The sequence below is a fragment of the Hetaerina americana genome, unplaced genomic scaffold (genome assembly GCF_022747635.1).
Source record: "Hetaerina americana unplaced genomic scaffold, ioHetAmer1.1.p SCAF_15, whole genome shotgun sequence".
Taxonomy (NCBI): domain Eukaryota; kingdom Metazoa; phylum Arthropoda; class Insecta; order Odonata; family Calopterygidae; genus Hetaerina; species Hetaerina americana.
The window spans coordinates 15172273-15199355 of record NW_027286625.1 but is presented as its reverse complement, the minus strand read 5'-3'; the positions used below and the strand labels follow the sequence as shown (position 1 = coordinate 15199355).

The following is a 27083-nucleotide window of genomic DNA, read 5'->3' as shown; positions in this document are numbered from 1 at the left end:
GGAATGTTGAAAACTGTGATATAGTTTAGGCAAATGAGGAAGGGGCAGGAATAGGATAGGGATGTTGGATAGGATGAAGGAAGAATGCATCGATGAAGAGGGGCTTATTGTAGGGGTAGGATGTTGGGTTGGGTTTGCTCAAGAGAATCAAAATATTTTTTTGGTAGTGTTGTCCTTTCAAAATCTACCTCAACAGGTAGATTACCTAATAAATCAGAGTAAGAAAAAACTAACAAAATTATATCTACCCACAAATCAATTCAACCCGAAGAAATATTTTATGAATGGAAAGTAAAAACAATAACTACTTCCAAAGTACAAATAACAGGATTTTCGCTTTTTTGTTTATAACAGAGTAAAAATGTTGACTTATTTTATATAATTTAATGATGAAAATCTCTTCCATTACTGTTATTTACAATAAGCCTCAGAAGGAGTGTTGATGGAACCAGAAACGTAATCCCCATCTAGAACGGAGGTAACACCTTGATGCTGACCACAATAAACCAATTTTCTGCTGAAAATATATGCCAATTATTTTCCTAACATTCCCTTTATTATCTAGCATTCTAGCCTCTAACGCCATCTGCCATTATCCTTAACCTCTTATATTCACATAGGCGTTGCTCGAAGATATGGCGATGCCCCCCCTCTCTAATTTTGGTTTAACATTAATTTTGAGTGATGACAGTTTTATTTATTCCATCCTTATAAAACAAAACGCCATGGTCAGAAATCAAGCTAGGTTAGATATTACCTGATAATTTCGCGAAGAATCTTCAAAAATCCTTGGTTAGACTGAGCAAAAGAACTGGTTCCAACAATAAATAAATACATGGAATTCTTGGGAATCTCAAATATCCGCCTAAGATATCAATCGACAGATCGAATCTCATCGACGATTCGACTGCAAATGTATCGAAGTATTCGGTGATCGTGAGAAGTAAACACGAACCGTGAAATTTTTCAATTACTCAGGTCTGAACTGACTCAGGTTGTATAGATTTTACAAATGTCGTACGAATTCCCTCCATGCCCTCCAAGTTTGAAATCTATTCAGCATTATTTGAAAACTGCGGCTGAACATGATGGCAGAGATGTTGTCGTTAGTTATTGGTGTAAGTATAATTTATTATATCCTAAGTTTGTGTAATTTTAATTGTCATGAAAATTGGGAAGAGTAGGAAATAATGCGAAATTTGTAAAATATTATGTTCGGTATATTTAATTCAACTGGTGAAGATATTTGCAAATTATTAACAAGGAATTAATTGTTTATTAGGTAGAGTCTACGCTTTGGAGACGGCTTTGGGAATAGATAAGAAGTCTGACGAAGCTAGAAAATTATTGGTCAGTTTAATGGACTGGCTTGAGACCCAGAAGACAGAGCACAAAGACAATGAAGCAATCATGAGCAATATACCAGGGCAAGCTCACATCGAAAATTATGCCCTTAAACTATTTTTATGGGCTGACGGTCAAGACAGAGCGGGAGTTTTCAATAAGTGAGTTGATAATGCTATTTCTTGAATTTTATTTCGTAAGTTTGGTTAGAAGGACAATTGAACGTTTTGTCCCATGAATGAAGAAATAAAGCTCAGCGCATGTTATAATTATTTTAGGTCATAAACGTTGCACTCTCTTAATTTTGTGACAGAAATGTGGTGAAGGCATTCTATACTTCTGGGATGTTATTTGACGTGCTATGCACTTTTGGAGAACTAACAGATGAGGTTCTTCAAAATCGGAAGTATGCCAAGTGGAAGGCTGCATATATTCACAACTGTTTGAAAAATGGAGAAGTGCCTATTCCCGGACCTCAAGCCGAAGAAAATGATGAGGATAGCAATTTGCCAGGTTTCTGATGTTTGCAAGCCTTCTATATTTATGTACCATTAAGAATAGATGAATAATATGTAGATGATTGGTCTTTTGGAAAGGAAAAAGAATGGGTATATTCGCCTTGCCCTCGATATAGTCTTAAGTAATTAATAAAAGCATAATTAACGCAAGGCTGTGCCATTTTCTGGTTAGCGATGTGAGGATTTATAGTGACATGAAAGTAAGTGGGCAACGCATGCTCTTTAAAAAGTTTGGGATGTTTGGAGAGCCGGCTGAGATGGGAAGTGGGTTGAATCAATGTTTTGAGCTGGGCAGAGGGGATTAATTTCGATATGTGTGCAAATTTTTCAGTGCTTGCCTTCTTCCTAGGGAAGGGTGTAATTCCAGCTAAACCAAAGGTTGTGGCATAGTGGGCCCTTTTTGTCAAATGGATTGCAACTTCCAAATGCATTCAAAATGGATTGTAAGAACCAAAGATAAAAGAGATGGTAGTTGGATTTGCATATCATTTAAATAGGGTGTGATTTTTGAAAGTCAAAGGTAAGGTTGCTGTATTACCATTTGTTTATTATCATCTATATTTTATTTCATAAATCACCCATTCAATTCTCTCCTATTTTCTGTTATAAATTCATTAATTTTACTAATTTACACTATCATATGCCTCGAAATCTATGAAACAAATGCATTCTGATTGTAGTCTATATTTGTCTCTATTAACGACCTCATTACTACTATGGCATGCATGATGCCATAGTAGACTCCCCTTTCTGAAACCAAACTGATCGTCTCTTAGGTAATCATTTGGCCTCCTCTCCATCCCCTTATTTGATGATCCTAAGTACCACATCATCAACATGAAAAATCAAACTTATTGTTATATAATCCTTGCATGCCGAGACCTTTCCCTTTTTGGAGTAAAAACCAACATCTTACTAAACTTGCTGCCCAAATTCCTCCCTTATGATGCTACGAATTAACTCATAAAACTTGTGCCTCCCTCATTTTGCTGAATCCTTGAAGAGTTCTACGTGGGTGTTATCTGTCCGTGTGGCATTATTTTGTTTCAATTTCATTATTGCCCCTTCTGTCTAATAATCAATTATGCTGAGTCCGAGGTTATCACCATCTCTGTCATATTCTTTCTATGCCTAAACTTCTCCACTATTTACCGTATTGATCCACCATGCATTATCTCCATCTGTCTAGAAAACTTGGTTCAATTAATAGCTTTTGTGATGGGTTTGTATACATACTATATTAGGCATAAAATTAATGATTGCATGCATACGTACAAATAAATACGTATAGACCAACACATATTCATTATGCACAGATTTGCATATTAAAAAATATATTTATATACATCTAAATATACCCACACACTCAAAGTAAATTACAGTGAAGAAAGAGAACAATATAATAAGGAAAGCATAAGCAAAGAATGAGGTTAGTGGGAAAAGCTAGGGAGAGCGTAGCATTGCTCACCTAGTAAAAACCCATGCAGGAAAACACTCACGAAGAGAAGGGGGTGTGTGAAAAACCTGCGAAAACACTATTAATTAGAGGAAAGATACATGTACATTGTTAAATTCATTTTTCATGTACAAGGTGTGATCAAAAAAAAGACACGACTGATTTCGATGGATACAGTTTAATGGAACTTGTCGCCATCAAAGTACATACCTTGGCTGATGACACACCTTTGCCAACGTTTCTTCCAGCTCTTGAATCCTGCCTGGTAGGCCGCTATAGGGATCCTCTTCAGGTCTGCCGTAAAATTAGTTTTAATGTCTGCAATAGAGTCAAATCGGCACCCTTTCAAGGTTGATTTTAACTTTGGAAACAAAAGAAAGGCTAATGGAGCCACCTCTAGAGAGTTGGGTTGCTGCAGGATCACGGAAGTTCTGGTTCTGGCGAAACACTGTCACTAGCAGTACCATGTGACCTGCCTCGTTATCGTAGTGGAAACGCCATGCATTGTTTCTCTGCATGTCCGGCCTCTTTTGGCTCACTGCTACCCTCATCCTCTTCATAACCTTTCAGTGGAAATCTTTGTTGACGGTTGAACTTGAGGGACGTATTCTTATGAATCAGCCCTTGCCAATCGAAGAAACACACCGGCATGACCTTCACATTGGACCAGGATATGCGAGCTTTCTTTGGTCGTGGAGAATGAGGACCTTTCCACTAAGAAGGCTGGGCCTTAGTCTCAACATCACAACCCTAAACCCAGGTTTTGTCACCGGTTACGATGGTTTTAAGAAACTCTGGGTGGGCATTGGCTCGATCCAGGAGTTCCTTACAAATGTCCGCACATTTTTATCTCAGTTCATCAGTCAGCAGCACCCACGGGATGAATTTTGATGCGACGCGTGATGCCCAACATGTCAATCAAAATTGTATGACAGGATCCAAAACTAATATACACTTCCTTGGCTATCTCCCTAACTGTTAAATGGCGATTTGTCTGCACCAAATCATTCACCAAATTGACATGGTTGGGGTCTGTCCAAGTGGAAGGCTGTCCCATTTGCAAATCTTCATCTTTCGAGTTTCTGCCCGATTTAAAACGACTGTACTGCTCAAAACACTGGCTTCAACTCATAGCTCCATTAACAAAGGCTTACTAATCATTCCAAATGTCTCCATAGCACTCCTCCCAATTTTGAAACAAAATTTCACGCACGCACGCTGTTCCTCTAGTTCTTTCATTGCTGCCATTGCACGTGGCGACAAACAGGTTAAGACACGAACTGCTGCTGCGTAACGACTCGACGTAAAAAAATGCAATACCTCTCATGTTAGTCGTCAGATGTGTTGCTAGATGGTGCTCTATATCTCGTTTTGATCTGTTGAACGGTTTGCGCCAAATAATATCAGTCTGAACTTTTTTTGATCACACCTTGTAGTATACATATTATTAAGTTTTTGAAATAAAGAACTTAATTATATCGACAACATATGAAGAGTAATGAAAGGCATATCATTAACTAAAAATAATGATACTAAATTCAACCCTGGAAATGACAGAAGAAAAGTAGAGACAGTGATCTGTATAGCAGCTGAGTGAAATTGGGGAAGGAATACTGGTTCAGTTTTGTACCTGAGGAAAATGAACTTGTGGAGTGCTCTCTTAAATGTTGTGGTGGATAGAGAGTTTTTTTATGTCATCTGGGAGAGAGTTCCACAAACGACATGCTGTAACATGAAAAGATGGGTGATAGATTTCCATGCGATGGTGTAGAACAAGAAGTTTATTATTACCCCTAGTATTCCTGTTGAGGATTGAGCTGATGGGGAGGACATTTTGGTCGAATATTTAGGTGTGTGGTTTGAAAATAACCTTTAGAAAATTGAAAGAATTTGTAAATGCTTGTGACCCTCTAGCTCTAACCAGGATATTCTTGTAAATGAGTCAGAAATGTATCGTATTTTCTAAGATCACATATGAACTGCACACACGAATCATGATAGTGGTACACCTTCCTGTACAGCTAACACAATTCACTGACCACTGGTTATTTCTCAATATCCTTGCACTGTCTTCCACCATAGTTTCACATCTCTGTTTATTATTAATCTCTTTGCACCTACTTCTGCATTTAAATTCTTTCATTTCTTTCCCCAATTATCTCATCTGTAATCCATGGTTTTCTTGTTGGTTTCCTGTATTTTCATTTGCAGCATTCGACATTTATTTTTTTATATGAATGGTAATGAATGGCTTAATAAAGTTATAAATGCCATTTCTCATTTTTCAAAGGTTTATATAAATTTCATGATTTGTTTATTTTATTTATATAATGACTTTACCTGGGCGATATTGAGATTTTATAGCCCCTTCATATTACATTAAAGACAGTCACAAACACCCAAGCCCCAGGTGGATGAAAACCCAGAACCTCTAGTTTGGCAGGCAAGGACGTTACCCTGTTGTCACCGAGGCCAGCAAAAGGCAATCAACTGCTCGAACCATGATGAATGACATTACTTATTTTCACGTATTGCTTTCTATGTTGGTGATTGAGATCTTGTAGTAGATTGGGAACAGAATTGAGAGCCACTATAATTAATAAAACTTAATTTTAATGAATACCATTTATACCAACTGCTCCTGGCTTTTCTTTTAAGTTCAGATGCAAGGGCTTGGCTCAGAAGGTAAGGCCTACCCACAGCAGACTGTATTTCTTCCTCCAGGCTGATGACTTTTGCCTTTATTCCAAATTCAGTGGACCATCCATTAGACTAAATTAGGCACACTGATCAAGGGTAAACGTCAGCTCCTGGATTTATTCCTTCAGCCCTTGATTCCATTACATCCCAGATAATGTAAAAATGCATCTCCCCCTACTGTCATTATTTTACAGCAGCAGTAATTTGGAAGTACAGCACTGTATAATGTTAGCAGTTAGCCAATCAATTTCATGACTCATAAATGAAAGTTGGAATGATGTGTGTATTCGTTAGACTAATTTTAACTTTCTTTTTGTTCTTAGCTTCTTCTGGTGGAATGGGTTTTGTAATGCCTCCTGGATCTGAAAACAATGTGATGGATGGGAATATAGGTGGTCAGCCAACCTTCCCTCCCCCACAAGAGATCACACCACCTGATTCATTGAATTCAGTTCCTCGGTTTGTACCACCCTCGTCACCGGTAAATCCATCCCAACTATCTTCTGGCTTCAATCCCATTCCAGCGCCTGACGGTGAGACTCCTCAGCCCGCAGGTAATACAATAATGTCAATACCGATTTAAGAATGGGTGTGTATGTATGTATTTGAACTTGCTCCATGCATGCATGCATTTAGAACAAATCTGGGGTATGTATTTTCATATGAGCGATATTGCCGCTTTTTCTATAAATTGATTGAAATATCATTTTAATAAAAAAACAGTTTTCAACGTGATGGTTAGTTTGATGGGCGAGCTTAGCGTTTACAGTTGGTCTTAGGCCCAAAAGCATGTAAAATGTGCATGTAAGGGTAGGGGGGCCTGTTCCTTCCCCTGTGCCACCTATGTTTCGTACTAAGATCTGAAATCCAAAAATCACACAGCTTGTGTGAAGTTGGGGGTGCTCAGGTACCCATCCCTGGGAAGCAAACCTCAGCCCTGGGAGCATTAATCAACTGTTCTACCACGTCTCCATTTCAATAGAGCTTAGATGAAAATTTATTTTTGGGTTAATTTTTAGTCTATTAACTTATTACAGCACAAAAAAGTAATTTAATCATTTCCATGACTTAGTACCAGATTTTAAAAATGTTATAAGTAAATTATTTTTTCTGACCCTGAATGCACCAATGAACCTCTTGCTTCACATCAGACTGAAAATAATATGTACCTGCATTTATTAATTAAGAAATGTGGCAGGTTTACAAGTGGAATCTGGATGGATTTTACAAATATTGTTACCCAGTTAAAATATGTGATATTTACCTTCCATATAGGATAATGAAGTTTTCCATTTTTCTTGCAACTTTGAAACTAATTGGCACTCATATCATAGGTTTGCAAAATTAAATCTCTATACTGAACTTACACCTATATGCCTAATGACTAAAAACAGTGATTATAAGTATGGAATGACATTATGGCTAATTGTAAGGAAAATGTTGCAATATTCTAAATTAGCACATTGTTTAACATGTAAACATTATCATCCATTGTCTTAATGATGTTAACACTGAAATGCAAACCATGCGGGTAAATCAAATTTTTAACTGTTCGCTTAGTTTTAATGTCTGACCTCACTTAAAATGGAATTTCATAATCAACACTTCTACTGGAAACTTTAGTGAAAATATAAAAAAACATAAACACAGTAATTAATCTAAAGGTTGTTTAGGTAGAGTTCACCCCAAACCAAGCCCAATGGCATGTGAATTGGGGTGCCAGATCCTTTTCCTGTGCTGACAATGGTTTCCCAGAGAGTTCTGGCACCCAAAAAACCACACTGCCCAGGTAAAGCTGAGAGTGCTCTGAGAGGCATGACTAGTAATCAAACCCTGACCCTCTGGTCAGTAGTCTCTATGCTCTATACCTGGGGAGGTGGATCAGTTCATGTATTTGTTGAATGTTTTATAAGAAAAAGGGCAAAATAGTGATAACATTAAGGGAATTGCATTTCAAAGGATTGATGATGGGCATCATAAGTAAAAGATGTGAAGAACATATTTATGGAAGACTTGGAGTGCAATCCTTAATGGATACAAGACTTAGTCCTTGAGGCATGAGTTATAGAGTACATTGGAAGTTTTGATGAATGGTGTGGTGGAGAATGGGGAAAATAAATTGGACTGAGACAAAGTTCCTGGGTAAATCCGAAATAAGCTGAGAAAATGGATGGAGGAAATATTGAAAGGTAGTGGTATGTTAAAGGCTGTGCTGGAAGGGAGAACTTGGGTAAGCAGGTTAGAAAAAGGGAGTTGGCATTTTAGAAAGCATGATGGTAAACTTAAAAGTAAATAATTATTTGGGGCCATCCAAATCCTACCTCTAAAAGAATGCCTTTAATGAAATGAAAGACTGCTGCTAGAAGTGTGCTGTAATGTCCCAGGAAAGCAGAGCTACTGGTGCCCTACTCAAATGCGTGAATTTCACTTGTGATAGGGCATAGTATGCGGTGAATTTTGCCCTCGCCTATGAAACTACTGCAAGGTTCATCGCAGGCATTTTCCCATTTATTCACATAAATAAACTGTTCAACTCTTAAAAGTGATTTTTAAAAACCATCTTATGTGATTTAAATGAGCCGAATCAATCAACCTGAAGTTTGGTTTGTTATGAAAGGGTAGACCTCATCTGGTGCAGCCCTATATGGCATGTGAAATTGATTAATCAGGGTAGAGGGGGCAAATCCTTTCCCTGGAGTATCTAGTACACAAAATAATCACACATTGGGTGAAGCTGAGGGTTTCCAGAGGAGTTGCCCAGAATTTAACTCCAGTCCTGAGGTTGCTAATCCAGCACTCTAACCATAGACTACCATGCCTGTATCTTGTGATATATGGTTATCCTCAAGTTTAAAAATTGCATTAACCTATGGGTACTACTATTGTGGTAATTCATGTACAGTTGTGTGAATAGCGTGTATATTTGGCTCTTACTTTCAGTATACTTTTAGTTAACTTAGAAGGCCATCTCTTGCAAGTATTATCACTGAAGTTTAAGTGCTTCAAGCATAAAATAATAAGATATTGTTTTTATATAAACTGGGATAATTCCACTCATTGTTTACTTTTTTTCTTTCAGAATCTCTATCTAATAATTCTCTCAATCCTGAGCAAATAGCAAAAGCCCAAAAATATTGTAAGTGGGCCTCCAGTGCTCTTAACTATGATGACATCCCCACAGCTATCGGCAATCTCCAGAAGGCTTTAAGATTACTGCAGACTGGGCAAGATTCTGATGCATAATGTTGTTACTTGTTGGATTTGTCTATGGGCAATTAATTGTTGTTGATGCAATTAAAGGAGCTTGTTTTTGCCCGTTTCTAGCCTGTTATGGCATTAAGCTTAAGCATAATCATACCCATTTCTCTCAATGCAAAAACATTTTATTGTATTAAACATGTGGATGAAACATCTTTAGTCATGATTGAAAATTTGGTGACAAAACCAATAAGCAAACTTAATTATTACATGACATTTGGAATGTAAAATGATTCTTTTATATTTTAAATTTACTATAGTTTTGTTTTGTGCTATGACAGTCCTTATTGTACAAGTGATATAAAATAATATATGGCTTCTGCATTATGCAAGTGTTGTTTATGCAATTTACAACAATGATAATTAGGAAAGTTTTAACACATCGAATGGAATAACTCAATGTTCTACTGCTGAAAATGCTGTGCATGTAATGGTAGCTTGAAAGTGTACAAGGTCAAATGTCAAAATACGACACACAAATTCGACCACTGGAAAAATCCAGGTGGGCTGTGATTTAGTTAATGAAAACCTTTTTTTGCTGCTGTAAAACCTTATGTGCTCTCATACCCTGTTAATGTGTTAATCATGAAATCTTGCATCATTCTGTATTAAATGACTGAATTTCACAGAGAAGAGGCATTTTATTTACAGAGCAATCAATGGAGTTTAAAATGAACATTCAAAGTGTCAATCTCATGATCACAAAGGCAGCCAATGAATTTTGAAAGTAGTGGGGTTGAATATAAATTATTTGCTATCACTATAGGTTTTAACATAAAATACGGGATCAATAACAAATCCAAGACACTGGTTGCAAAATATCATAATGAATGATAATGCTTAGAGAGGTGGCATAATAGAGAAGAAAACAACTGAATCAGTCATAATATCAGCAATATGGCAGTGATGATACAGTATTGCCCTTGTTATATTTCTCCCAGAAAAATTCTCTGCCTTTTGGTCAATATGATGATTGAGATCACTATGTGTGACTATGAATAATAATGATGACAAAGAAACCCTAGAATAGTTACACAAGAATATCCCTTGAAATTACAGAATTTAGAGCTATATGAGATCATAGGTCGACTACAAAATGTACATACATACTAAATTCATCATGGTCAGAATGTGAGCAAATGAATAACTTAACGATACAACTTGGCTCATTTTCCAGTCACCTTTCGACTTCTTAAATACGAAAGACTTGTTCTACAATACCTTGAGCACTTCATGATAACTAGGAAGCATTTAGGAATTATTTAAATACCTGAAGCTTTCAATTTTACTTCATGATTTCAGAAATTTGGGCAGTTTTTATAAATCGCAATAATGGGCGAAAGAACTTTGTAAAAAGTAACACATCCACAAAAATCACATGCCAGTTAGCGACAAGAAAATCTTTAAAAATAAAGTACATACATTTTGGTGTTTCAGGATACATTATATGATATGATTTGGTGTTATCAACAAAGTTCCACTCTCAAACAGTTGTGACACAAAATACCACAATTTTGTCATTGCACAACCAATGAGAAAGTAAAGTTTACTCCATTACAGGGTGCACAAGAAATTATGAGAAATTCCTATTATGCAATATTCAGTAGTGATTTGGATATTCAAATCATGTAGGAAAATTGGCTAGCAGTAAGGCTACATCACTGGCAATGATCTTAAGCCTTACAGAATTTTAAATATCTGTATTGACCCAAGTCTTATCCAAAAAAGGGATCTCTAGAAGTTCACCTGTATCCCAATTCAACAGTGAAAATTTGAAGCAATATCATGGTGCAACAATTTTAAAGTCAACAACCTTTTATGGTAAGGGCACACACATGGTGAAAATGGATTCAGTATATAAACAGGTTGTACACAAAAGTTGGATTGAGGTATTGTACCATTACTACGACTGTACCTTTACTATTATCTCTTCAAATAAAAATAAATTAATAGCACTCATATATAATAATTGAGAAATAAATATTTTAAAACATAAACAATGTAGCACCACCTTTGGCACAAAATGAATATATCCTTGAAATTCATAATATCCTTTCATCATAGTGACTCGTAAATGATCCAATAAAGAGGACTAATAGAAATAAAATTTACCCACAAAAATAAAATTGGATGGAATAAAATGTAAAATAATACATTATTAGGGAACTGAAAGATCACCTTGGCTATTCATGAATCATGCTTTTACCAATGCAATATCTGACATTTGGGATTCTAATTAATATCACATTAGATTTCCATTTGGAAATCTTAAGATTAATAACTTGTCTATGGACGTTATCCTGCTTATAAATCATAATATTGTACATTATTTACAGTCAATTTTTAAATATAGACCCACATATTGCCTAGGGTTGAACTCTAAACCGAAGTAACACACAATTCGCTAAGCTTCAGGTAAGACTAGAAACTTTTCAATGACCTGCTGGCAGACATTTGCTTCCCATTTTAAAAACCATGCCAATTTCTTCCACTTCCAAAATGACTAGAGAAAAACTTATATTTTGCATCCTTGAGATAACATTGTGAAGTGACAACAATTAATGAGTATTCCTCATCAATGAAAAACAACATCCACAAACTGCAGCATTACTTTGGCTTGTAAATCAAGTGAATGGAGATGCAGCATTATACAGCATGCTACTCCAAACATTTGATGGCTGATTAAAAATGAAACTGCAGCCTCCTTTGCTCTTATACTGTACGAGCATTGGTTCAAGATCAGAGCATCGGGGTGGATCAATGGGAAAATAGGACAAGAACAATGTTACTCACTAGCATTAACTTATATGCATAACAATTGCAGCTAAAGGCTGGCAAAGTTAATATTATGTCCCTTTTCTGGCACAATAAATATTAAAAGAGGCTCGGCAGAGGTAGAGTTCCATTCAAACTGGAGCAATGCTACCTCCACCTCACCACAGGTACCTTAATCCATAGGTTAACTCTCATTTTTTAAAACTTTCCACTTTGACATTTTAAACACAAAACAAAAGAGGTCCTTTAATGTGTTGTTCATCATGGCGAAAGGCTTTAGGGTAAAATTGCTTCAACACAATTCTTTCATCATAAAACTCGGGAGTGAAAGGGCCATTATTCACATCGAACATAAATCACTCAATCTGTCTTCTTTGCATCTCCATCAGCAACAGCAGCCAAATCTTTGGCCATTTCTTTCCTTCTCAGCTGCCAGTCAATGACTAGTCTGCATGTTAACATGAAGAAGAACACCTAAAATGGAGAACATGCATATTTTAGTGAAACAATAGTCCTAAACAAAGTCCTTTCAATTATCCATGAATGTGAACAAACAGTGAAGTTACCACTGTCAAAAACTTCTCTTTTATCAGAGGAAATTTATGGAGAGAAATACCACAAAATGTATTCTTGTGCCAATGCCTTCACAATACAGTCACCTATTTTCTATATGATACTACGCTGCTTACTATCTTGATACCTCAATAAATCTGAGGATGACTGATGAACTGGGAAAAAATCAATTCAAAGACAAGATGTTAACATTTGCTACCTTTGCAAGTCAATCATAAACCTGCCTAAACCATGAATGGGGATTGATTGGATCTACCTAAGCATCTGGCAAACAAAACTATTCCAAAATAATTCAAATCTTGAGTTGCCTGAGAACTCCACAGAGAAATGGAAGGAGGAATTCCAAAAAACATTCACCACACCAAAACTCTACGTAAGGAAAATTTTTCTTGCCTAAGCATTTATTTTATCTAATATTTTCACACACTTTTAAAGCACTAACTATTCACAGTGATGTACTATAAGAGATTAACATAGTATTTCTGCAGTTTTTATGACAGTATACAAATGTTTGGGTTTCGTATTTATTAATGAATAGGCTAGAAGAACATACTGTCTTTCAATTTTTATGAAGCAATGAAGTGCATTTCTAAACCACAATATCACGTTTGCATAAAATTTAATGTAAGTTTTTCAATCACAGTGATTTTCCTATGCAAATTGGGAAAACTGAAAATTCATAACAGTAATGTATTTGGAGATATAAATACATAGCTATCTTAATAATGCCAAATCATGGTTAAAATTAATCATTTATGATGATAGGTATTTGTCATCTATGTCATTCACTATTATTTCAAATAGACAACATAAGCTAGTCAACAAAATTCTGACCACTTCAGCTTAATTAACCTGAAAGTTGAATGAAACGTAAGGGTAGAGCTAACCTAACACTAAGCCCTATATTATCATTGGCATTCTACTGGTTTAGGTAGGTTTTGGATTAACACAGCCTATTAAATTGTACAAATACACCTGACATCTAACACTAGTCCCTCTTCAATTCCATACATTTGCTTCTTCCCTTCATTCCATCCAACATGCCTATCCTATTCCTTCCCCTTCCTTCCTTAGGGGGTTAGGCGGTAGAAGAGACTCAATAGTCCCAATCTTGCCCCAAAATAAAGACATCTACCTATGTTGTCTGGCTAACTTTCTTCCCTCTATCACAATCTTCAACATCCCATTCCAAATGAAATTTTGAAGAGCCTTTTCTACACATCCTCACTCTATATCCTTGTTATCAATTACCTCTTTGCAAACGCTTCTTTACCTAATACATTTATTCATCTTATGGACAATTTTGGTCCAACAAACTTCTGAGATAGGTACACTGTTTTACCTGCTCTAATTTATGAGCTCTTATTTTAGTTACCATTTGACTGAGCCTTCCTCTTTCAGAAAAACCACATAACTTTTATTTTATTAACATTTATTCTCATTCTATACCTATCACACATTGACTTTCCAATGCAATCAGCAATGTTTGCAAACCTAATTGATTTCATGAACTCCCCGCTGACTTTCATTACTACCTCCAGTTCATCCCATTCCTCTTTTACTGTTTCCTCCATATATACATTGAAAAGCACAGGTGATCATGGACACCCCTGTTTCACCTGCCTTCCAAGTAAAGTACAGCCTGACTCCGCATCCACCACTTGCAACTAAGCAGTCCAAGACATGCACAGGTTGCTGATTAAGTCTCCTATCCCTCCAATTCACTACTAATTTCTGCAATACATGCATTAAATCTTTGATCAAACGCTACCTTCTCAAACTCTACAAAACACAAATGCATCCTTGTTGTATTATCTTTTCCTTCATATTAGTGACCTCATTACTACTATCATATCATGTGTGCCTCAAAACTTTCTGAACCAATACTGATCATCTTATAAGTATTTATTTGCTCTGCTCTCTATCCTCTTATTGATGATTCAGAGAACTGCTTTAGCTGCATGCAGAATCAAACATTTTTCTATATTCCTCACAGATAGCTGCCTTTCCCTTTTTTGCAATAGCAACTAAAACTGATCTGATGAAACTTTGGGCCAAATCACATACTCATAAATGCCTACCAATTCGTCGATAAAAACTCTTCCACCAGCAATGTCCAAAACTTTAAGTAGCTCAGCAGGAATGCCTACCAACATGGTCTTCCTGGATTTAACTTCCCTTAATTCCCTATCTATCTTCCCACCTAGTATGTCTGACCCTAAGCTATCCTCATTTAAGTCATATTCTCTTTCTATGTCTAAGCTTGCTGGCCTAATTTCATTACCATATATTTCCTCTCATATATTCCTTTCATCTCTCTCAAATCTCCCCTGGTACAATTAATACTTTTTCTAATATATCTTTGATTATTTGCATGGATTTTCAGTTCTTACTTCCTGATAGGATTTCAACCTTCCTTCCTTTTTAAACTTTCTATATCCTTGCCCTTCATATTGCACCAAACTTCTTTTTTTCAATTTATTTCAAGCCTAAGTTTATTTTCGAACTCTTTATTCTTCCTTCTACCTAACTCTGTGATTACATTTTTCCACTTCCGGTATGCATTTCCAAGCTCTATATGGTATGTGAAATTATTATTATGAAGTAATCTACCAGTCAAGGTAGGTTTTGGATGTACAAAACTACCAATTAATATTTCCTGACTCCTAACAAAACACTATCCAGCAACCTACTTTACATCAGGTCCCTCTTCATCTCTCAGTACTTCCTTCCTCCTTCATCCCATCCAACATTCCTAACCTGATCCTGCCCTTTCCTCATTGCATGCATTTCAAAAGCCTCCAATCTATGTCTATCCTCCAGCTTCAGTGACCACATTTCCGCGCCATACATAGCTACGTTCCATATCAAAGTTTTTATGAGTCTTTTCTTAACATCCTTACTCAACATCCCCGTCATCAACTCCCTCCTCCTTGTGAAAGCCTCTTTGCCTAGCGCAATTCTTCTCTTTACGTCCCTACTACTATGACTGTGTTCGTCCTAAATGCTTCCGAGATATGGAAACTGTTCCACCCACTCTAGTTTTTGTCCTTCGATTTTAATGTTAAGCTTAGCCTTTTTCTTCCTGGAAAATCACAGAGCAATGTTTGCAACCCCTTGGCTGACTGACAAACTAAAGCTTGGTCATCAGCAAACCTAACTGATTTTCCGAATTCCCCCCTGACTTTCATTCCTACCTCCAGTTCCTCCCATGCCTCTTTAATAATTTCCTCCGCATATAGGTTGAACAGCAATGGTGACAATGGGCAACCCTGCCTTACACCTCTTCCCAATACTGCCCATCCAGACTCTATGTTCCCCACTCGCATCTGAGAAGCCTGAGACATGTACAGGTTCCGGATTAGCCTCTTGTCCCTCCAATCTATTCTCATTTTCTGCAATATACTCATTAGTTTTTCCCAATTCATGCTATCAAATACCTTTTTGCGATCTCTGATAAAGCAAATACGTCCTGATTGTATTCTATATTCCTCTTGAATAGTGATCTCATTACTGCAATAGCATCATGCGTGCCTCCCCTTCTTAAACCCAAACTGATCATCCCCTAAGTAATCATTTGCCCTATTTTCTACCCTTTTGTTGATGATCCTGAGAACAACTTTAGCTGCGTGGGAAATCAAACTTATGGTTCTGTAGTCCTCACATGATGTAGCCTTTACCTTTTCCGAATAAGAACTAACACTGATCTTACAAAGTCTTCTGGCTAGTTTACTTCCTCATAGCTACTACGAATCAGTCCATATAGACTCTGCCTCCCACATTTTCTTAAATCTTTAAGTAGTTCTGCAGGAATATTGTTCACCCCCATGGCGTTATTTAGCTTCATCTCCCTTGATGCCCTTTCTATCTCTTGGATCTTTTCTGGGTCCACTATTATCTTACCCGACTTATCTCTAACTATTAGCACAGAACTTCCCTTCTTACTTCCCGATAGTGATTTAACCTTGCTGCATAGCGCCCTTTTCACCCTTCTTCTGCAAACTTTCCATATCCTCGGACTGCGTGACTGTGTGAAATTAACACTGGTCATGGGAGCCAGGTTTTGCTCCGTTCACACATTAGGTGAAGATGTGGGTGCTTAGCCTTTATATGCCTTTATATTTTTAACAATTACCCATAATTAACACAAGAAGTACAGTCCTCTGATTGGATAAACATAAAGCTAATGGCACAAATGATTCTATTTGTTTACCAATTATTGCTCCTGATGAAATGAGCCCTACATAGCGTTTGCAATGAAAAAAGAGCATTGGTTTCTACTATGTAAATGAATTTCAACAATGAATTAATACACAATTTTCTTGATATGATAATGATATAAAACAACAATAAAAAATAGACATTCTCACAAGAGGACAATGTAGATATATGAACATAGGAAAACAGCTTGAAGTGTAGGTACAATTAATTATAGGTGAATGCATGAAGTCATTAAAATGTCAATAAATATTTGGAAATGAATAACTGGGCAGCAAAAAAATTTTACACACAATATTACAGTTTAAGGTAAATGTCTGCATAGTAACTGGTTATTCTGAATGATTGGGATGCATTACCATGATAAAAACAGATAAAACTCATGATAATACACCATTTGTGGAACCAGTGAAATGATTACCTTTCTCAAATTTAGCTTCATGATATGGAGGATTGCTTTAACGGCACTTATACAAATAATAATTTTGAATATATTGAACCATTTGCCTTTAGATTAACACAAACTAATGCAAAAGCTGAGCAGTGCAGTGGCATAACTGGCACAGCACTCCACAATCAACCTCTTAACTTTCAAATGTTGGTAATGCTTCTCAACATTCTAAATCAGACTGAGGCTGTGACTTTTAGTAAATCAAACAAAAAAAAGTTCCGAAGAGCAACAAGATCTCTAGAAGATATCCCAAATGCAAACATACACAAAAATTCTTAAAAGAAATGCATCGAGGAAGAAATTAACAGTTTAAAAAAAATTCTGTGACAACCCGCATTTAGTTGAAGATATTTTGTCAGCATAAAGACACTCTTCAATATAAATCTTTAAAACAGGTGACAGAATGAGACCCAGTAGGTAGACTATTAATGCCCTTTATAAATAACATAATATCTACTCAAGGCCATCTGAGATGAAAATGAATTGATGGGTGGTACACTAAAATATATAATCTGTTCAACTTTGAGAACAATGAGAAAATGGATACACCACTAAACTATTACATTTCAAATCACCCTACACTAAAATGTAAATTATTCTTAGATTCCACTTGATTTACCCCTACTTTTTACCTAACAGCAACCTAGCACAAATCATGTATGCAGAAATGGTGTTAGAAGTTCAAAATTTTATTTTAATGCATCGTAGTACATACAGGGATATGTTTAACAAATTACCCAAACAACTGTCAAACATGAAATCAATAAAAACTATTTAAGGTATAGAATTGATATTGGGTTTAGATGAGGCATGTTTTATAGTTTTTAAGTTTTCAATGAGCCAGATAACCAGACAAAACATGGAAATTGGTCTCTTAATTCGACTGCCCTAATATACAGGTAAAGGGATACTGAGAAGTTAATTCTTTCTAACAAATATAAAGAATGGATTATTGAAGTTATCGTGTATTTGGGAACATAGACTTCAAACATTCATAAAACTGAGGTGAACTTGAAGTAGGGAACAAATTTTATTACATGCAAAACTTTCCCGCAGACTCAATTTTGAGAAATATTCCGTGAAACCCAAATCAAAAAGTACATAATACTAAACGAAAAAGGCGAAAATTATCATAATTTTTCGAAAATAAAGACGACGAACAAATTCTCTCTCTATATATAATATATATTTTATAACGAGTGTTCGCTCGCAATTTTCAATGACGTAAATACCTCACAATCATAAAATTTTATGCTGAAACGTGCCGGCGATTAGATAATACCAAAGCCAAATATACATACCAATGCAGGTGCAGTCCTCTCGAACTTATCGTTAACCATGTAATGGGAGTAAACGGCCATCATCATTTGAAACAACAACACAAAATTAGCAGCTTGCTTAGCTTTCCCTGAAAATCAAGAACACACCAAACATCAGGAAAAGAAATCCAACGAATTAGCAATACGAATACGGCAACTAAAAACTCACAACTAGGGACAAATGTCAGCACAAGGCCACATAATATCTCCAATCCTCCGACGACTCTTCTGTACCACTTAGAAGGCACTTTAAAATCCAATGTTTCAGAGAGTGGAAATACTTTTGCATATTTCACGTACTCTTTTCTCTGAAAGACACAAGTCGTATATTACGTCAACTATCATGGTGAAAAAATTAAGTATTTTTGTACTTTTCTCCCAGATGAGGCATTAGATTGCAAATTATAGCCTGCACGGGGGAGAAGTTCCAAAATAACTCGAGTAAATTTGGTGATAGTTTCCAATGCCTTCACCATCTAGAGGGTCAAGGCAATTTGCCAATAAGGTTCAAGCATTTCCAAAATTCGCACAGTGAAAGTAAATTCTTAAATTTATATCACCCAACAATTTGGAAGCTTGATTTATTTATCAACACGATTTTTCTCCCAGTAAATTATACCGAATTTGTCAGAGTCAGTTGATAGATATTATTGTACACAAATGTGAAAACACTTGATTCTAAGGCAGATGCACACGGGAATTGAACTCAATAAATTATAAGAATTACTCACCAAGTCTTTATGAAGATCTTTGCTGATCTTTGGAGTAATTTTCATTATACCTACAAATATAAAGAAGAGTCCCAGAAGGATGGACAGACTTTTCAACACAATCGACCCCATTTTGGACACTGTCGCCAAAATTAAGTAATGATGTCCTTGCTATTTACTGAAGTGGAAGTTGCAAAGCACAAAACCTATATGGAGCTAAATTTAAAACTTTCTCAAAACTACGGCTATCCCCACAACCACCACACACTAAATGGTTTTCTATTTACATTTGTAGAAAATTTAAATAGAATCATAGGCAACATTGGGTCATTTCCAACAAGTAGCCCATAGCTGGCGTCGTGATCGATGCGAGCGAAAGTTTAAAGATGATCATTTTGACGTAGCTCACGTCGTTTTTAAGCATGCTTATTAGTGTACTGAGTCCAAAATATTTTCTAAGGGTATGTAATTGAGATGGTTGCCCGTTGGTTCCAAAATCACATTTTAAACGAGGCACCACTCAAATGGCTACTCTACTAGGGTGAATCGCCTTTTGCAGCCGCCTCACTGTGGAACAGATGCTGCGCGGAATACCTTTCTTCTGGCTCCTATCTGGGCAACCCTACTAGGGGCAATTATCATTTCCTTCATCAGCATAGCTCTAGGGCTCACAAGAATGCACAAAGCCATGCTACGTCAAGATGTCAGAGCATGGCGGAGAGTATTAATATATATCCTAATCCAATGAGAAGAAATTTTAACCCTTCGAAGAGTTTTTTCCGGTAAGTACTGCCACAATTTAGCATAATTTTTATCATACCTTTTCGGGCTAAGAAGCAATCTTATGTTTATACATTTATACAATATAAATTGCTTATATATCAACAAACATGAATGAGGATGAAATTCATTTAAAAAAGAGAGAAAAATACTATCGAAGTGAGATTGTATTTTTTAGCATTTTTATTTATTCCCAAAATGATTAAGGTACGGGTGTTACAAATTTGTGCGAATATTTACAAAATGGTATTTTTACTAAAGTGAAATTTAACATTTCTCCAGGTATCCGAGCAAAGGGATAGGAAATTTTAATACCTATTAAAATTTGTTGTCTCAGGCGTAACTTTGTGGAATTTGCATAACATATTGAAATGTAATGAAATAATTGACTTTGTAATTCCACACACTTTATTTAAAAAACACACGACCCAGGTTTCGACGTTGAACGTCATCATCATACCTGATGATGACGTTCAACGTCGGAACCTGGGTCGTGTGTTTTTTAAATAAATTGTGTGGAATTACAAAGTCAATTATTTCATTACATTTCTATACCTATTAAGTTTATAATTACCGTCAGTAATCCAGCTATCACCATTAAATGGCCTCTGCTAATAGATAAACTTATTTTGAATAGCTAGACCTTGATACTATGAATCTATCTTGGAAACAGTGCGGTATCCCAGATCACACTGATATGAGTTATCTACCCCATTAGTTTCCCTTGACTGCTTCAAGAGTGAAAAGTGGGTTTGGACTGGTTACAACTCATCCCTGCTTTCACATGTTTGTTGAAGAGTTGATTTCTAGAATATCATTGTGGACTAAAACAGAACATTTCTGTTTGCTTAATACATTGGTTAGCTGTCCATGCATGTTTCAATCATCCACTAGTATGGGCTAATAATTTGAGTATAGGCTAATATTATGAATACTTTTGCCTGAATACTGTCGTCTCTCTTAAATGGGAACATGTGTTGAAAGTCTGCTGTTCTTGGCAATATGCATGGGTTTGACTTTAGGAGGTTGGGGGGAGGGCAACTACCTTCTCTTGCCTTTCCTTATGTATACACCACTGATATAACATGCTAGCCCAGCTTCCATCTTATCAGCACTCTGGTTTTATTAGGCTTCCTCAACATTGCCTGCTCAGTGTCTTTTTCTCACCAGTAGGTCAAATGCTGGCTTGAAAGAATGATTTCCTATCCATCTTATTCCCTACCCTTTCATTTTAGAATAACGTTTCCCATTTAGGATATGCCCTTAACTATCATAATAAAAGCTTCAGAGGCATATTTCAGTTTCAAAGCAAAATGTTAACATTTTTAAGAGATACACTTTGTTTACCGAGTAACTTTAACTTGTCCAGGAAATACAGTTTGGTTCAAAGTAAAGCAGTACAAATCAGAAAAGTAGTGTATAGGGTTACTTGATTGTTTATATAGAAAAAAATCACCATGGAACAGTATTCAAAAATGAATATGACAACAAGGGAGAGAAGAGAGTAAGAATGAGAGGTAAACAGGGATGTAAGAATGAGTAGAAGGCTTGCTATAGGTGCCTTCAAGAATTATTTTGGAATGGAGAAAAGGGGAAAAATTTTAAAATGTTTTATGGACCGAAAGTAAATGAAGCGTTCATAATTGAGGGAATATTACATATTTAATAAATTATGAAAAAATGTGGTTAAGGTATAATAGTAGTGTGCTGATTTTGGTGTATTGCAAATATGGGATGGCTAATTAGTCAGTAAAAACATTCAAAATACCATTTATGTCATAAATCGAATATGAATATTTGCATTGGGAAACCTTAACGGGGGATCAAGATGGTGCAGGGGCTATTGGGATTCCCACCCAGAGGGCCTGGGTTTGAATCCCTGTGGCGTTGAATATTTTTCAGAGGTATCTCTATCCCTAACTGAAGTGCTTTGTGGAGGGCACTTTGAGTGAATGAGCCATCCATTGGATGGGAGGTTAAGCTACAGATCCCTTGGCACCTTTCATTAAGAGTAGGCTAATGTCAACACCAGGTTTCTCTCCAACCCTCATCCTTTCCTGCCCATCCCTAATGGCACAAATGACCTTAGCTGTTGGTCGACTCCCCTAAATACTGCGACTAACTGTTCATGACTATAATGGGAAAAAAATTAATTATTGTCTGTAACCTAATTGAAAACAACAGTAAACCTTTATTATATCTTTACTTTCTGAAAAATACTGACATAAAATTTGTTTGATTCAATCCCTATGGTGAATCCAAAACCAAATAGGAGGGATACAATTGTATGTGCAAAGTAGGTATACAACATTCAGTCATTGCACTTAAATGCCCAGGGCTGATGATTTTGTCAATAAATATGTCTTGTGCACCATAAATACAATTAACAGCTGGGAGAGCTTACACTATTTTCAATCTTGGGTACCTTCAGTGGAGTATTATTCTACCACCTAAACTTTTAATAAAAATTAGCCATTGCATCTCCATTTCCCTTCACTCTATTTCTCCAAATTCTCCCTACCTCTCTTTGGTGCTACATCTCTGCTAATAACCAGGGGTAAATATTTAAAGCTGAATTGGGCGCAGGGCTCAATTGGAGGCAAATAAACTTTGTAAATAACAAAAGATATTTATCTCTGCTGAATTGACTTTAAGTAACATATAATGTACTAGATTTTTTTTATGTTGTACCTTTTGTAATGAGTTTCTTCGAGTACATGACCACAATGAGGATAATTCAGTGAAATTAGGACATAAATGTCTCATTAACGAGCTGCTATCCACTTACAGTGGGAAATGTAATTAACTTCGGTTAGTAATCTGAATGATCAGAGAAAAAGAGAGAGACATTTTACAAATCAGCAGAAAGGAGACTTGTCATTGGATTTAAGAGTGACTTTGACATGGTTTCTGAGCAAACCTGGGCACCCCCTGTAATGGAAAGAACACCCTCAGCATATACATTTCAAGGGGTAACTGAAATAGAGGCTCTTAATGGTGGCATTGGTGTCTAGCCACTACTGAATCTTATGGATAAAATTTACCTAATATCTTAGTTCCTAATAAAAACACTGGAATTTACAGCGATTCCGCAATACATATCATGAATTTTCACCACAAATTCACCTTTAATGGCTGGTTACAATTTCAGCAAAACTGCGTATGGCAAAAGCAACAATACCATGCAACCAAATTCATCAAAACTTAGGGCATTTTAATGCTAAAACTCAATCAGCAAAGGCTGTTAAGGTGAAACAGGTTTAGATCATAGTAAGGTTTCCATGATTAATCATTGTTAAATGGATAGATACAGACATTTCAGATAGGTGCTGGTACATGTATACCAAATTATCAAGGAAACTTAGCCCACAATTAAAATTTCCTTCAAGGAAAAGGGGGTAGGATCCCTCGCATTTGATTTGAAGAGTAAGCTGGATTAGACAAATTTTCCAATGATATCAAGTTCTTAGATGCCCTTTGTTCCTTCAACCCCAAGTTAGATACAACACATACCAAATGAACTTAATGGGTTAATTACTATCATTACATCTGAATATTCAATGGAACTTGTGTGGGTTAAGATAAGCCCATGTAAGCATCAGACCAGGTCTGTGAGAGGCATATTTTTCCAGAGGGTCCAAGCACAGGAGTAATTTAAGAGGGCCCAATGATACTTCTAATAACCCTGGGAAAAACCAGGGTTAATGTATTTTATCAAGCTTTAAGTTTAGCTCAAATCTCATAGATGTATAATTTGAGTGAAGGTTGAAGGTTGATTACATGTGCTTATTCAGATATCTCCTGATGAGGCCAAAATAAATACTTGTAGTTAATATATATCCCTTATATTGTGATGATAAATGAAGAACAAGAAAGGTAGGCAAATTTCTCTTTTATTTATGTAATAACAACCCTTCATTTCAACAAACATTAACGATGAAAATTCATGTTCTACATAATTCATGCTTATAAAAACCTAGGAGGGTTTTTCAATACACTCTCACTCAACAGCTTTCCACAGGCGCAAAACTCGTAAAATAGCTGTGGACATTAAAATCATAAGTTGCAATCATTACAAATGTCAGTGTACAAATACTTATTCTCATTTAGAAATCATTAACAAATTCTTAGCTTTTTACTGAAGTCAGTCTTTCTTCAGATATACAGTAAAAAGGCCATCTTCAAGCAAAGGACAACACTATTTCAATAACCAATTTAAATGGCAGGCCATTGTGTTAAAGTAAGGGACTCATCACTTGTTTTTGAAGATAGTACGGAACAACAATGAATTAAATTGAATGAAAATGTGGCTAGTGCACCATAATTTTTCAAGCATAAAATGCATTACTGTTAACTTTGATTAAATTCTTAGATTTTAAAAATGAGTAATGATGAATGGAATTTTATTTCATTACCAGTTGTTTCCTGATTATGATAACTGTGATCTTTCTGAGCTTTTGTTAGTAAAATTAAAACTTTTAAATACATACATATGTAAAACAACCATTGGTGGGTGTTTGAAATAATAATTGGAGAGAAAACTCTTGAAAATTCAACTCTTGCTTAAGCAGACATATCATTGACACACAGATCAGTACACTAAGTGGTGAGGGAAAGATCAGTAATTGAACATCTGAGAGAGTGGATTTAAATTCACCAAAAATTCTGAAGTAGTTGCATTCATAATACATTGGCCAATGTTGACAAAAATATTAATTTTTATTTCAGAAATGCATGATCCAATGATTACTATGACTCCAAATGCAAAGATGTCATGTCCTAAGTCCATTTACTAATTAACATTTTATTTTTCTAATGCCAAATGCAATGAAAACCACAGTTTTAGTTTCAGGTTTTCAGTGAAATATTTTCCAGTTGTCAGGTTAGATATTGTTGTATATCTCACACTTTTAGCTGACACAATTATGTATGCACCAGGCTTCAACACACACATTTTGTATAACTATAGCATAATATGATGCAAATAAATTCCAGAGTAAAATCACCACTTATCTGTAGTGAACATGTATTCTTCTTTCTCAATCATTAGATTCAAACACCTTAGCAACCAGATCACAAATACAGGAAAAATTGCTTTCAACAAACAAGAGGCATTACCAGATCCATTCAAGAAATTAAATGACAATGATAGGCAGCACAATGTCAATAAATCATGATAATTACCCTCAGAGAAAGATGATCTAATCATTTCAGATTGACACAACTTGAATGAAATATTTCAGTTTTCAAATTTCGTGAAATATTCCAGTTTCACATAAGTAGTTGACACCAAGTTAAAATTTGATTTAACATATTTATAAATAAGATGATAAATTACTAATTACTTTTGTAGCATCTTAGGAAAATGAATGCATAATATGCCAGGAAGATAATGATGACTGCCACATTTCAGTACACATGTAGTAAATCAACTAAGGCAAAACGAAGACCGGAAAAGATATGCAATGGCTTGGGTACTGTGATTCTAAATTAAAAATTTTTCTCATGGAATGCACGAGTTATTTCCAAGTAGATAGATTTATCTGTAATAGCATATTGGGAAAAAAATTTAACTAACTTCTTAATATCATTATTACATATAAGCAATTACCGAATATCACCACATGTGACAACAATACCAGGATCTTTTCTGCAACTTCATTTAAAACATTACCAGGAAAACTAGCGTGACCTATTTAAGGAGTTAAAAATGCATACCACTATCAAGAAGCAACATTTTTGTGTCTCACCCATTTCTGAAGTTAACACATAGTGATTAATGCAAAATATGGGGCATGAAAGGCATGTAATAACATATTTTAATCTTTTACCACTAATAAATATTTTCATGAATCATAACTGGCTTGCTTATATATAGTATTCACAACCTAGGCTGCACATAGTGATTCTAGTTGATGTTTTACAAAAGTTCAATCAACAAAAGATCATGAAATAGGTCAACTAGATCAGCTTTAACAATGAAAGATGCTATGTTGCCCAAGTCACTATACAAGAAACATTTCAAATTTATTCTAAAGAGTTTAAGTACATGATTTTTATAATGAAAATTAAGTGATTGAAAACGTATTTTAACCTATTTTACTTTAATAATTAATTTACAGTTATGTACATATTATTTAAACAGTGGAGATGCAATTTGTGCACTGAAGTACTGTTGAGAATGTCTAAGACTCCGCAACATACTTATATCAAAATGAGACAAGCATTTACATATGCTCGGGATTTAAATTAGTACAAATGAATATGTTTACTTCTTAACCAACTATAAACAAACTGACCGGCCACTTTGTATAAGGACGACACAGGCACAATGGTGCGAACTTTGAGGACCCCAGGTTGGTTGTTTCTAAAACAAAACAACTGTCAGCCCATAACACGTATTTACTTCATAATCTATTCTTTATTAAATTCATTATGCAATCAAGTAATGATGATATGGATAACAAAAGTTCATCTTAGTTACCTGATGGAAGAAAACTACAGGAATATGAAAGAAGAAGCTAGTCAAACAGTAGCAGTAATCCTTGGTCTCCCCATCCACCACGATTTCAGCTTCTTACCCACTTATTTTTTAGTGACATTATATTTTGATGTCGCATTGGTTTTATCAAATAAATTGATTAGAAATTTTCAAGCTCAATGTTCTTGAAAAAAATGCTATTTACTACTGAATGTTTAATGGACTGATGGTATAGGGGGACTGGCTTTACAAGTTTGAAATAAAAGCATTTCCTTGATTGCTATGAGTTTTAAAAATTAACTAGTTTTCAGTACAACAGCATTTCAAAGAAGAATATTATCACATTTCACCAGAAATGGAAGAGATAATTGCAATAATAATTCAATGAGAGAATTAACTTCATCTCAACCAGATATGAGCACCAGTTCATCATCCTATCATTTACACTATCACTTGTTATAGCAGGAAAATGACAAAATGTCTATTTAGTCCCTTTGCTT

General features: G+C 35.6%; 2 protein-coding genes across 3 annotated transcripts; one reads left to right on the top strand and one right to left on the bottom strand.

The window, feature by feature from the left end:
- The first annotated feature begins 913 nt into the window (after positions 1-913).
- Positions 914-9909, top strand: Vta1 (vesicle trafficking 1). Of its 2 annotated transcripts, none has more exons than XM_071583886.1 (5): positions 914-1118; positions 1283-1505; positions 1658-1857; positions 6342-6572; positions 9098-9909. In XM_071583886.1, exons 1-5 carry the CDS (start codon positions 1013-1015, stop codon positions 9259-9261), a joined length of 924 nt encoding a protein of 307 aa, XP_071439987.1. In that variant the 5' UTR covers positions 914-1012; the 3' UTR covers positions 9262-9909. The 2 variants fall into 2 exon arrangements, with proteins under 2 accessions (XP_071439987.1, XP_071439989.1); XM_071583888.1 differs by having other exon boundaries at positions 1006-1118; positions 1287-1505.
- A 752-nt stretch (positions 9910-10661) lies between these two features.
- Positions 10662-19643, bottom strand: LOC139686819 (novel acetylcholine receptor chaperone). Its single transcript, XM_071583889.1, has 4 exons — positions 19344-19643; positions 18782-18920; positions 18595-18701; positions 10662-12525 (listed from the first exon to the last, which is right to left on the bottom strand). The coding sequence occupies exons 1-4, from the start codon at positions 19452-19454 to the stop codon at positions 12412-12414; spliced, it is 471 nt and encodes a 156-aa protein (XP_071439990.1). The 5' UTR covers positions 19455-19643; the 3' UTR covers positions 10662-12411.
- Between the last annotated feature and the right edge of the window lie 7440 nt (positions 19644-27083).